General features: G+C 53.6%; 1 protein-coding gene across 8 annotated transcripts; it reads right to left on the bottom strand.

Moving 5' to 3' along the window:
* Window positions 1–576: 576 nt before the first annotated feature.
* Window positions 577–11,423, bottom strand: CRTC2 (CREB regulated transcription coactivator 2). 8 transcript variants are annotated; one of them, XM_036342842.1, is made up of 15 exons: window positions 11,157–11,423; window positions 8,293–8,394; window positions 8,100–8,216; window positions 7,015–7,076; window positions 5,631–5,699; window positions 5,371–5,474; window positions 5,253–5,282; window positions 5,033–5,097; window positions 4,887–4,936; window positions 4,514–4,758; window positions 3,756–4,162; window positions 1,966–2,235; window positions 1,689–1,769; window positions 1,304–1,490; window positions 577–1,226 (listed from the first exon to the last, which is right to left on the bottom strand). In XM_036342842.1, exons 1-15 carry the CDS (start codon window positions 11,280–11,282, stop codon window positions 1,006–1,008), a joined length of 2,136 nt encoding a protein of 711 aa, XP_036198735.1. In that variant the 5' UTR covers window positions 11,283–11,423; the 3' UTR covers window positions 577–1,005. The 8 variants fall into 8 exon arrangements, with proteins under 8 accessions (XP_036198735.1, XP_036198734.1, XP_036198737.1 ...); XM_036342841.1 differs by having other exon boundaries at window positions 11,130–11,282; XM_036342844.1 differs by lacking the exon at window positions 5,253–5,282 and having other exon boundaries at window positions 11,130–11,423.
* Window positions 11,424–11,842: the final 419 nt, after the last annotated feature.

Genomic DNA, 11,842 nt, shown 5'->3' with positions numbered 1-11,842 from the left:
CGGTCAAGGGCATGTACCTTGGTTGCAGGCATATCCCAGTAGGAGGTGTGTAGGAGGCAGCTGATAGATGTTTCTCTCTCATCGATGTTTCTAACTCTCTATCCCTCTCCCTTCCTCTCTGTAAAAAATCAATAAAATATATTTTCAAAAAACAAAAAAACCCAACAAATTCTGACACTGGGGATGGGTCTCAAGGGTGGAGGCCTTCCACAAACCACAATGGTGCTCAGAAGATGTAAAAAGCATAACAGATGTCCCAGCCCTGGCCGATAAACAGTGGTTAGAAGGTCTTGGATTCAATTTCCGGTCAAGGGCTCATGGTTGCAAGTTCAATCCTCGGCCCCAGTCAGGGTGTATGCAGGAGGCAACCGATCAATGTGTTGCTCTCATATCCATGTTTCTCTCGCTCTCTCTCTCTCTCCTTTCCCTCCCTCCCTTTTACTCTAAAAATCAATGGAAAAAATGTTCTCGGGGGAGGATTAACAACAACAAAAAAGCACAACAGGTGAAAGGGTCAGTACCCCAGGGCCTCCCTAGTTTCCCAGCCACATCCCAAACAGTAGACAAACACTTCAAGGCTTTGATAAGATTTTTTTATTAACATATAATATATTTAATAAAAAATAATATCCACTCTGGCTCTCTCCTCCATTGCAAGGGGAAGAGTGGTGAGGAGGGGCTGGCACTGCCCACCCCTGGGCATCCAGAACTAGCCTTGCCTCTGGGGCTCCCTCTACCCCTGCTTTCCAACAGGCTCTGACCTCCAGACGACGGTTCAAAGTTACAAGTGCTTCAGACCCTCCCTGAGCTCCCCCAGGCCTACCCCTGTGTAGAATTCAGGGGCCACCTGGATAAACCCCTTGCTTTTCCTCATTCTTGGGATCCCTCATTCATTTAGAAAGAGGATCTGGGGGCAGAGAGTCGAGTCTCTACTGGCCAGGGGGAAGGGAGGAAAGGGACAGTGATGGGGAACAGGGCCAGTCAGAGGGAGGATGGTGCGTCCCCTCACTGTAGCCTGTCACTGCGGAATGAATCCTCCACCGCAGGATCAGGCAGCAGGGCACAGGGGTCGCTCAGCATGTTGAGGCCTTCCAGGCCCAGTGGCTCCATGCGCAGTTCCTCCTCCAGCCCCAGCCCTAACTCCAACCCAGCTGCTGACACCTCGAAGCCAGGCACCCCAGAGAGGGCCGCTGCAATCTCCTTCGAGAAACCTGGGGAGGAGTCTCCTGTGTGGGCAGAAGAAATGGGTGAGGACCCCCTAATCCCTACTGTGCCATCCCCCACGACCACCCACACCTCTCACCTGTGAGGATGATGTTAGGCCCTGAGCCATGGCGGGAACAATGGGTCAGGTTCTGGTGGTTGAGGGCATGGGGGTCCTGGAAGCCACTCACTGATCCCTCACCCCCTAAAAATCCAGAACCTTCAGAAAAGCCAGTGGGATCCAGCGCCAGGCTGGATGATGAACTCTCCATGCTGAACTGCTCCAGCTATGGACACAAAGACAAACCCTGAGGGAGTGGGTCTCAGAACAGGGGTACCTGCCTGCCACTGCTTAGCCCTGCTAATACATCCCCTTCCCCCAACAACCCCCCACCCCCACCCTCGAACAAAAGCAGAGACAGGAGATGGCAGCAAGCAGAGCGACAGAGGCGAGCACGGGCCCCAAGTAGCTGTGGGCACCGTACCTGCCGGGACAGAGCTTGTGCGTGCCAGGAAGAGAAGGGGTCAAAGCAGTAGTCATCAAAGAGCAAGCTGTGCAGGGATAGCTAAGGGGAAAGGGAAGGGAAAGGGGTCAGATGCAGGACAGGGAGCCCCAAGTCGGCAGTGTCATATTCCCTGGAGGGAGGGAAGATCTCCCCCACCTGGATCTCCCAACTCATACAGCACCAATGATATCACTCAGGCCCCTCTGACCCACTCCCATTCCCTCCCCTGCTTCGAAGCTAAGAACCTGGTACTCACATTCCCCAGGCTGAAGTCACTCACTGGCCGGTGGTAAGACTGCTGCCCATGCCCACTGGAGCTGGGAGGGTACAGTGTCCCATAGTGTAGCTGCCTGCCTGGGGGCTGCCCACCTGAGGGCTGCACCAAGCAGGCCTGAGAGGGCAGCCCTGGTTGCTGTAGAGGCTTTGGGGTAGATGGCTGGGCGGGCAGAACCAGACTTGAGTGGCTGTATGGGTATGAAGGCAGCCGCTGGTCAGTGGGCAGTTTACTGGTATCCAGGGGGACGCCCTAGAGAAGCGAGGAAAAAGGGGGAAGCGTACCTTTCAGTGTGTCCCCAAGAGGAACTCTTAGGGCTTCCCACCCTTAGAAACTGCAACCATCCTCAACACAAACCTGACAACGTCCCCATAGATATCCCCGGGATTAGGCGCAATTACGCAAAATGGCTGATCAGAATAAAAGCAATTGAGTGAGGCTAATATAAGAATAATTTTTAAACAGGTACAGAAGTAAACTATTCCTACACCTTGGTGCGTTAATGATTATTAGTAATCAAACACTTGTGACACTCCTAACAAGTGCCTGACAGCACAACAGTAAACTTGAGAACTGCCATTCTAAAGTCTTGAAAAGGCCAGAGGGAATGAGAGAGGAAGGAAGGAAGAAGGTAGGTTCACTCCAGGCTTTAAGAGAACACAGCCCTGGCTGGCCTAGGTCTCAGGCTTTCCTACAGAAGGGACCACAGCAGATGGAACACAGCACACACATCCCAGGGAAGGGGAATGGAGGAGGAGGAGGAGGAGAAAGTAGGGCAGAGGAGAGGGAAAGAGGAGCACTGGGGTGAAAGGAGAAGGGGTAGAGAGAAAGTAAAAACAGAGAAGATGGGGAGGGCTGAGAATCTGAGCACCGAGGAAAGCCCTGGACTAAGAGTTTGTAGTTCTGGTCCCAACTCCTCCTAACACGCTGTGTAAATTTGGGAAAGCCGTTTTCCCTCTGGCCCCCGTCTCCACAGCTATACAATGAAAGGACTAGGCTCCATGGTCTGAGCATCTCTGAGTTTATGGAATCTAGAAAAGGAAGAAGGGAGATGGTGGGAGGGATGAAACAGGATGGAGACATGAGAAAAAAAGGCAGGCAAGAAAAGCAGGACAGGAACAGAAAAGGGAAAAAGGGAACGGATAGGCCACCATCTGTGAAGCCTGCGGCGGGGTCAGGCATGGTGCTGAGCACTTCACGTGCGTGATTTCCTTTGACTCGTACAGTCTCATCCTTGTTCTATCGATGAGAATGCTGACACTCGTAGAAATTAAACAACTGTCCAAGGAGACTACTAGTTAGAGTAGGATTTGAATCAGAAAGCTTAACCTCAAGGTTGGCACTCTTAAGCCAAGAGGAGACAAGATAGGTAAAAGATGGGGCTGGTAGCCCAGCCAGCGTGGCTCAGTGGTTGAGTGTGGACCTGTGATCCAGGAGGTCAAGGTTCGATTCCTGGTAGGGGCACAGGCACAGGTTGCAGGCTCAATCCCCAGTGGGAGGTGTGCGGGAGGCAGCTGATCAATGATGCTCTCTCATCGTTGATGTTTCTATCTCTCTCCCTCTCCCTTCCTCTCTGAAATCAATAAAAAAATATATATTTTAAAAAGATGGGGCAGGTAGAGGATAGAGGAATTGAAGGGGATGGATGAGACAAGGAGTACGGGAAGTAAGGAGAAGAGGTTTTTCAGGAAAGGGGGGTGCGAGGGAAAGAACTCAGCATGAAAAAAGAAGGGGAAGGGAGACAGACATGTAGGAAAGGCAGCCACGCATACCTGAGTGATGGAAGACAAGGTGGGTGACATTGTTGGCGAAAACTGTTTGGGCATCTGCTGTTGGGACCTTCTGGCGTCGGCTGGGCCCGCGGGCAAACTCAGGGGGCTGAGGGGTACACGGCGGTGGCGGGGGGAGGCCCCAGGGGTAGACGCTGGGTAAGGGGGGGTACCCAGCACAGGAGGTGAAGCAGAGGAGGAGGAACAGGAGGAGGAGAGGGCTGGGGCACTGAGTGAGGGATGACCCAGGGAGGTGGTGGGCAGTGCATGGCGGGCCAAGGAGGAGGCAGGCAGTGAGGGGTGACTGTGGGAGCCCTGGAGCTGGGGCTGAGGGCTGCTCAGGGAAGCCTGGAGGTTGGGATTGCTTAGGGAAGACTGCAAGGATGGATGGCTGAGAGGTGAATGAAGTCCTGCAGGCACAGACAAAAAACCAGAGATGCCAACATTACTGATGGGAACTGGGCCCCCTTCTGCCCAGAACGGGTCGCAGTGATCAGACTATGGAGGTGGCAACACAGTGTCCTCTCTACACTGTCCCTGGCAGTGATGTTGGCCCTGCCCACTTGGGGGCAGCTCTCCATCTTCTTTCTAGGAAAAACCACACCTACCAGTTCTCACTGGCAAAAAAGTACCGTGAGGAAAACCTGGTAGAGACAGGTGACAGGTGATGGGTTGATGTGGGCAGTCACTGGTGCTCAAGCCTCCCATCCCTTAGCCCCTCCAGCCAGGCAGCACCCCATGGACTCAGGACAGCCACTCACCTGGCGTATCATAGGCTGGGCCTAGGCCCAGGCCCCCACTGATGCCCAGGTGGGTCATGGTGTGGGTCAAATTGGAGGTACTGCTGCCCCCGCTCAGGCTAGAGTAGGATGTCTCCTCTGGGTCCAGGGGGGTGGGCAGCGGTGGGGGAAAGTGCAGGTTGGTGAGGTCAGGTAGGGATCCTCCCGTGTTCATGGCAGGGGGGAGGACAGGCACATTGGCAGGCTGGTCAGGAGATGGAACGATGCTGGGAAGGAGAGAAAAAAAAGACGTAATTGTGGGGGGCAGTAGAAAGGGAAGAGCAGAGATCAGCCTCCCACATCTCCCTTTACTTCCCTTCCCCATCCTCTCAGCAAACATCACGGAGACACTTACTTAATTCCAGGGACTTCACAGGACCGAGGTCGGGAGGAGGAAGAGGACAGCTGAGGAGAGAAGGAAGAATGTGAAAAGTGACGACAGTGCTCAGGGGAGGCCCCTGAAAGGCCTGCCATGGGAAGAGGGGGAGTAGGCACACGTACCTTCTTAGCATCCCAGGGCTTCAGCAAATGCCTGTCATCTAGTAAGTTCTCCTCAATAGCAGGGACTTGAAAGAGAAAGATTGGTGAGGAGAGGGCTACAGAAGGAGTCCATAAGGTAGAACAGGACACAGGCAGGCAGGAGGGAGTCTGCACAAAGCCCCCGGCACCAGCCCAGAAATTCTTAGGCATTCAGTACCCACAAGTGGCGAGAAACATATACCTTTGGAGTCCATTTCGCCATCCAGATAACCTGCAAAGGATGCAGTGGAGTTGGCTGCAGGGCCCACATCAAACCAAAGCACCATACCTACTCCCTAACCCAGGGACATGCCACTTACCTCCACGGCGACTGGGCAGGACACTGGGAGGTACAGGGCCTGGATAAGTGTCCTGAGGGTTGGGGTTCATTACGCTTGTGTGAAGGGCCGAGTCAGAGCTTGTCCTGTGGGGCAAACATAGATCAGCTGGCACCAGTGACAGTCTTCCTGGCCCCCATGCCCTCCTCCTCAGCTGGGAAAAACACTAGCTGGGCTGGACAGGGTATGGCCCAGAAACTACATAAGAGGAGATGTAGACTAAAGAAGGCAAGGACCATCACCTGTTAAGTGCAGATGGTAGTCGAAACAACTGCCCCTTCTCTGCAGGGAAATTACCCCAGGGCATTGTCCTGGGACGAAAAACAAAGTCAGGAGGAAGGTCAGTAGTGGACAAGGCAGGCATGGGGATTGGAAAGGTGGGGCAGCCGAGGTGGAAGTAAAGAGGGCTAGGCACCCAGGACCATGCCTCTTTTCTTTCTGGTTCTTCTAGTATCTGTGACCCACGAACCCTCTCCCCAGTCAATCCTGAACAGCGATTTTCAACCGGCGAGCCATGGCACACAGCTGTGCCGTAAGAATTCTAAAAACATCCAATACCTGACTATTTAGTCAGGGACATTGACCCCTTTCCTCCTTAGATTGTTAAATTTAAAAAATGACAACCGTCAACACAACAATAGCTGTCTGATGTGAACACCCTGCCAGGAACCACAACTATATAGGTCATATAAAAGAGATGCATCTTATTGATCACAGCTCATAATAAGGTTGCGTCTGATTGGTTAATTCTTGGTATCAAAAATCCTTATATACAAGTACAGGCACCTGATTTTTAAATTTATTTTCTTTTTTATTGATTGATTGATGATTTTTAGAGTGAGAGGAAGTGGGGGAAAGGGAAAGAGAGATCAATTTGTTGTGCCATTAATTTATGCATTCACTGGTTGAGCCTTGCATGTGTCCCAACCCGGGATGGAACCCGCAACCTTGGCGTATCGGGACAGCGCTCTAACCAACTGAGCTACCTAGTCTGGGCAACACCTGATTTATTAAAAAGTCACTTAGGAGCAAAAAGGGTAGGTAAAATATTACTATTTTTAAAAACCAATCAAAATTATACCAATTTTTTTTGTCAGAGTAGCAAAAAATTAATATATTTTTTGATGTGCCACAGAATTTTAGTAATTATTTTACGTGTGCCATGAAATGAAAAAAGTTGAAAATCACTGATGTAGGAGATCTGGGAAATCTCAACTTCTATCTGCCAGGACAAGCTGATCTGGAGCTCAGCCACTCTTCTATGTACAAGCATTAGCGATGAGATGGGCAGGGGAAGGGTTCCGGTGTCCCAGCGCCAGAACACTACATCTGGCACCCACTCTTGACAAGAGGCAGCTGTTCTCCCTTCCCCCTGACAAACACACCCCAGCCGGCCCCAGTTACCATTGGCCCTGCCCTGCTTGGACTGGGAGGCTTGGCCACCCGTGTCAATACGGCCAAGGCTGGACTCTGACCCACCTACTCCACCTGCCACCACCCTCCCAGCCCTGCCCTTCAGAGAGGAGGTACTGCTGAAAGCCTGGCCCAGCAAGCCCAATCCCAACACAAGCTCCCTCCAGAGATATGTCAGAGTGGGCAGGAGATCCGCCTGCCCTAGACACTGACCTCCGCCAGCTGGACTCCGGGGGAGGAGACAAGTAGGCAGGACTGTAGGGAGAGCTGTCAATGTGAACAGCACCAGTTAAGGTAAAAAGTGAGGAGAGGTTGGATGGGCTAGCCCAGTGGTCGGCAAACTCATTAGTCAACAGAGCCAATATCAACAGTACAACGATTGAAATTTCTTTTGAGAGCCAAATTTTTTAAACTTAAACTATATAGGTAGGTACATTGTTATTAACTTAATTAGGGTACTCCTCAGGCTTAGGAAGAGCCACACTCAAGGGGCCAAAGAGCCGCATGTGGCTCCCAAGCTGCAGTTTGCCGACCACTGGGCTAGACACCAGATGAGGGAAGAATAATGGAGACAGCAGATGTGAGTTTCAAGAAACAAATACCTTTCTCCTTCTCAGTAAGGGGCAACAATCAGGTCAGAGAATGGAAGAGAAGAGGGTGAGGCCCAGCAGAGTTGGAAAAATATAGGAGAATATCTAGGTGGGGCTTGGGGAGACAGATGGACCTCTATGGAGGTCTCTGAGATTGAAAGCTAAGGACAGAAATGTGTGGAGAGAACCAAACTCCCTCTATTAATTTTTTAAAAATATGTTTTTATTGATTTCAGAGAGAAGAAGAGAAGAAGAAAGGGGGAGAGAGACAGAGAGAGACAGACAGACAGACATCAATGATGAGAATCATCCATTGGCTGCCTCCTGCACGCCCCCTACTGGGGAGATTGAAACCTAGGCCTGTGCCCTGACCAGGAATCCAACCATGACCTCCTGGTTGTGGGTCCACACTCAACCACCGAGCCACACTGATACCAAATCCCCTTGAGCAGGAGACAACAAAGAGCTAACTGAATAAGGCAGTCAGAGCCAGCAGAGATGGAGGGCACAAGCTCTGGAGCAGCCACTCCTTTGCACAGGAGCAGCGTGCTCACCTGGGCCAAATGGCCACTTTTCTGGGAGGCTGGGTAAAGGAGAGCCCCTGGAGAAAATAGGACTGGACAGCACTTCACGTCCCTTCCCACCATGAGCTCCTAAGGGACTCCAACCCCCCACCCTCCAAACCCCCCAACCCTCTGTGAAGGATATGTGGCGGGGGTAGCGGCGGAGTGGGGACACCATTCTTCGGGGATCTCGCTGCACCCGTTCCACCAGCCCATGGTGCCGAGTGTTCCGGGATGAATCCAAAGGTGAGTGGAGGGGGCTCTGCCAAAACACAGAGGTGAGTCGATGGGGGAGCTGCTGAGGAGCCTGCACTGGCCTGAGGCTGGTGTCCACTCACCTGGAACTCAGCCAAGCCACAGCCAATCTGGTTCACATTGGGCAGAGAACCTCCGTAATGGGAGTTCCTTGTGTATGCCAGTCGCAGTTTTTGGGCCTGTAACTGAAACATGAAAGGCAAATGGGAACGTCAGACAGGGGCCTGAGTACTGTTCCTATTCTTTGGCCACCCTTACCATCCCTGTCTCCAGGATAGGCTACTATTGGTGCCGCTTTTAAGAGATTTGCGAGGAGGAGGAGGAGGAGGAGGAAGAGGAGGGGGAGGAGGAGGAGGCGGAGGAGAAGAAAAAATGGTGCTGGGGAAAAGCTCCACTGAGACCAGGTGTAAACAACCTGCCCCAGCTCTTCCGCAGGCTGCCCGCATCAATGACATCACCAATGCCTGGCGTCAAACACCCTGCCAAGCACAGAGCCTGACACTCTGCTCAGTTGTCATCAGTCCAAACAGAGTCCCTGAGGGGTTGCCAGGAGCCCCCAGCAAGTCACATGGGAAGAGGTGCCTATTAGGCACCTCTGCTTTCCCTTCCAGATGTGTCCCAGAGTGATTGGCAAATGAGGGAAAGGCCACAGGTGGATGCCACAGAGACCAGCCTTTTCCTGTGGCTTCTGGGCTCTGCCATTTGCCCAGCCTCAAGAAGGCTGCACAGAGCCTGCACCTCCTAAACGAGAACATCTAAGGAATAATGGCTCACGTAGCTGTAAATACAGGGCCAAAACCAAGGCACACTCTTCTACTTAGTTGTAAGGCCCCGGAATGGGCAGGAAAGCCTGCAGAATGGGAACAGGAGAGGGAACAGTAGTCCACTCTAGTCTGGGCCAGAGCCATCTCCCTAGCCGCACCCTCACTTTGGGGAGGTAAGTCTGGCACTGGAGCGAGACACCACATCCCTCATCCTGGCATGGTTTTAGTCCGGCTACAGATCTCGTGTCCTCTGTGAGTGGTGAGCACCTACTTCTGAGACTCAACCACGGTCAACAGCTAAATAAAAAGACCCAGGGCAGCTGATGAGGAGCAAATTCTACGAGCTTCTGGGACATACTGTTGTGCATAGGCTGCCCTCAGGACTTTCTGTCCCAGGAGGTCAGCCCAGTGAGTTTAGTGGGCACTATGCTGAACTTTGGACCACCTCAGGGCTGCCTATATATATATGACAACCCCAGCCTCCAAGCAGTATAGGCCTCATGGCCACATCTGCCTCAGATGAGCCCTCCCAGCTAGCCAAATACCAGGCTTACGCTCCTGGGTTCCCAGGCTCTGGCCGAGTATGCCCACTGGAATCTTACGTGCCGCAGAGAAGTGACCCCGCAGGGGCAAGGTGGGGCCTTTTGACAGACCAAGACACTACAAAGATAGATGGCCGGGCTTTGAGTTCCTCACAAGCCTTTCTTTGTTTGCACACACAAGCCCTAAGATCCTACCATGCTCTGCGGGAGTCACAGTCCAGAAGGCAGGGCCTCAAGCTGTCAGCTAGAGATCATCAGCCTCTCGCCCACCTTCTTGCCTCTGCCCCACCATGACCAAAAGCTACTCAAGGGGAGCAGTCAACAGGCAGACCATGATCCTCATGGCAGTTAGCAGGGGTTAGGCACACACACAAGATTTGCCTCCCCACCTAACTATCTCCTTTCTGTCTCCCACAAACTAGGGCACATGGTCTCTAGAGACTCAAAGGGGAAACAAACATGAAAAAGACTAAGAGAGTCGAGGGAGAGACACACAAAAATAAAACCAGAGTCAGTCCTAGACAGATGCAATCACAGTCAAATCAGGAGAAAGAGCTTTGAAATATGGTATTTATGTTCCACCATCTCCCCTTAAATTCCTTCTAGCTCCCTGCCAGGAGGGAATCCTACAATGTTCTCCTAGCCTGCTGTTTTGAGAACAATGCCTCCCTAAATTAGGGCTGCATACCAGCTGGGCGAACTCCCACCCCTCACTCCCTCAGACATCCAGTGCTGGCAGCAAGAAATCAAGGCCAGAGACTCGGTTTCAGAGGCAACTCTGCCAGGATGCCTTTTTTCTGGCTCTTCCTAGGAATTACTATTCCCTCCACATACAAGACCCTCCAAGCCAACCGGTAACTGACCCACAAAGCAGCCATCTCCTCGGAGAGCTCAGCAGACCATCGGATTCCACACAACCTATAGCCACCGGCTCCCGATTTCAAGATTCAAAGCCCTGCCTCTCCTCCAAGGCGGCCACCACGGCAAAACACCACGCACCAGCCTGTGAGCAATGGACCTCACCTTCATTCACGTCAGGAAACCACAAGAAGCGTTTGAAAAAGGAAGCAAAGGGACGGGACGCAGGAGGGGACTTCCTGCTCCACTATACCCAGCGCCGCTGTTCAAACCGCTCCAGGGGCCCTTTCCCAGAGGAACTGAAGTGCCCGGTGGCCAAGAGGGCAGGAGGACCAGAGTGGAGGAGATTGCCAACCGAGGAGACAGAGCAGGGCAAGCTGACCATCCCCCAACCCACACCCCAACCACCCCGAGGATGCTCGGGCAGAATCCCGGAGGGGACTCCATCAGAGATGCACAATGACCACCCCGCTCCGCCGGTTCCAGGGAACGGTCTCCTCCTTCCTCCCTCTCCTTACCCACTTAGCCCCCCGTCCTTCCCAAACTCCCAACCTCACCGGTGTTTCGGCCTCCTTACCCGCCCCCCCCTCCCCCGCAAAATCCGTCTTCCTGCCCCCCGGCCCGCAGCCCGCGCATCCCAGACGGCGGCGTCCGCAGTCCCGTTCCGCCTCTTTTGCAGTGGCTCCCGCCCCCGCCCCGCCTCTCGGCTACCCGCTCCGTAATTGCTCCGCTCGGCTCCCCGGCGCGGCCCCTCACCCGGGTGGAGCCGATGTCCATCATCACCTCCTCGAAGGCCGCCGTCTCTTCGGCCTGACGCTGCTTCTGCAGCGCGATCTTCTCACTAAACTTGCGTGGATTGGAAGCCGAGGCCGTGGCCGAGCCGGGCCCGTTCGCCCCCGACGTCGCCATCTTCCTCCTCCGACCCTCCCCGCCACCCTCCCAGCACCAGCCCCGGCCTCGGCCGCGGGCTCCCGATCGGGTCTTCCACCCGTAGCCGCCGCCGCCGCCGTCTCAGCGAGCACCGCGAACCCGGCCCCAGCCTAGCCCTGACCCGTGGCGCGCGAGGCCTTCCGGGAATTGTAGTTTGTTTACGTGACCCTCTCACAGCTCCAACCACGCAGTACGGAAAGGAAATGGACACCAATTCCCAGCAGCCCTGTTGACTCGGGGTACTGGGGACTTTGCTCCTCCCACTCGGCTCCTCCCTGCGCGCGGCAAGCTGGGAAAAGTAGTTTTACATTAGCCCGGAGCCTAGGAAAGCGAAGGGGAGAGGGAGTAAGGAGGAAAGGAAAAGGAGAGGAGAGGGAAGGGGTGGAGACAGGGAGGGAAGAAGGACGAGACAAAAGAGGGAAAATGTCATCTTCAGGGAAGGGTAGAAGGGCCTGAATGAAAACAGTGAGACCAGGGAGACTACTGAAACAACGGTAAACATGTGGGACGCAGGCCCTCAGGCTAGCCACTTGCCCGCC

The sequence above is a fragment of the Myotis myotis genome, unplaced genomic scaffold (genome assembly GCF_014108235.1).
Source record: "Myotis myotis isolate mMyoMyo1 unplaced genomic scaffold, mMyoMyo1.p scaffold_m19_p_18, whole genome shotgun sequence".
Classification (NCBI taxonomy): domain Eukaryota; kingdom Metazoa; phylum Chordata; class Mammalia; order Chiroptera; family Vespertilionidae; genus Myotis; species Myotis myotis.
Note: the sequence above shows the minus strand (reverse complement) of the source record. Positions and strands in the feature narration are given on the sequence as shown.

Excerpts from the sequence above, each read along its gene's own strand:
- CRTC2 (XM_036342841.1), bottom strand. The coding sequence starts at position 11,282 with ATGGCGACGTCGGGGGCGAACGGGCCCGGCTCGGCCACGGCCTCGGCT. Across the intron at positions 5,283-5,370 it reads CCTGCCCAGTCGCCGTGGAG|GTTATCTGGATGGCGAAATG; the intron begins GTAAGTGGCATG and ends CATCCTTTGCAG. Across the intron at positions 2,236-3,755 it reads CCTTGTCTTCCATCACTCAG|GGCGTCCCCCTGGATACCAG; the intron begins GTATGCGTGGCT and ends TCGCTTCTCTAG.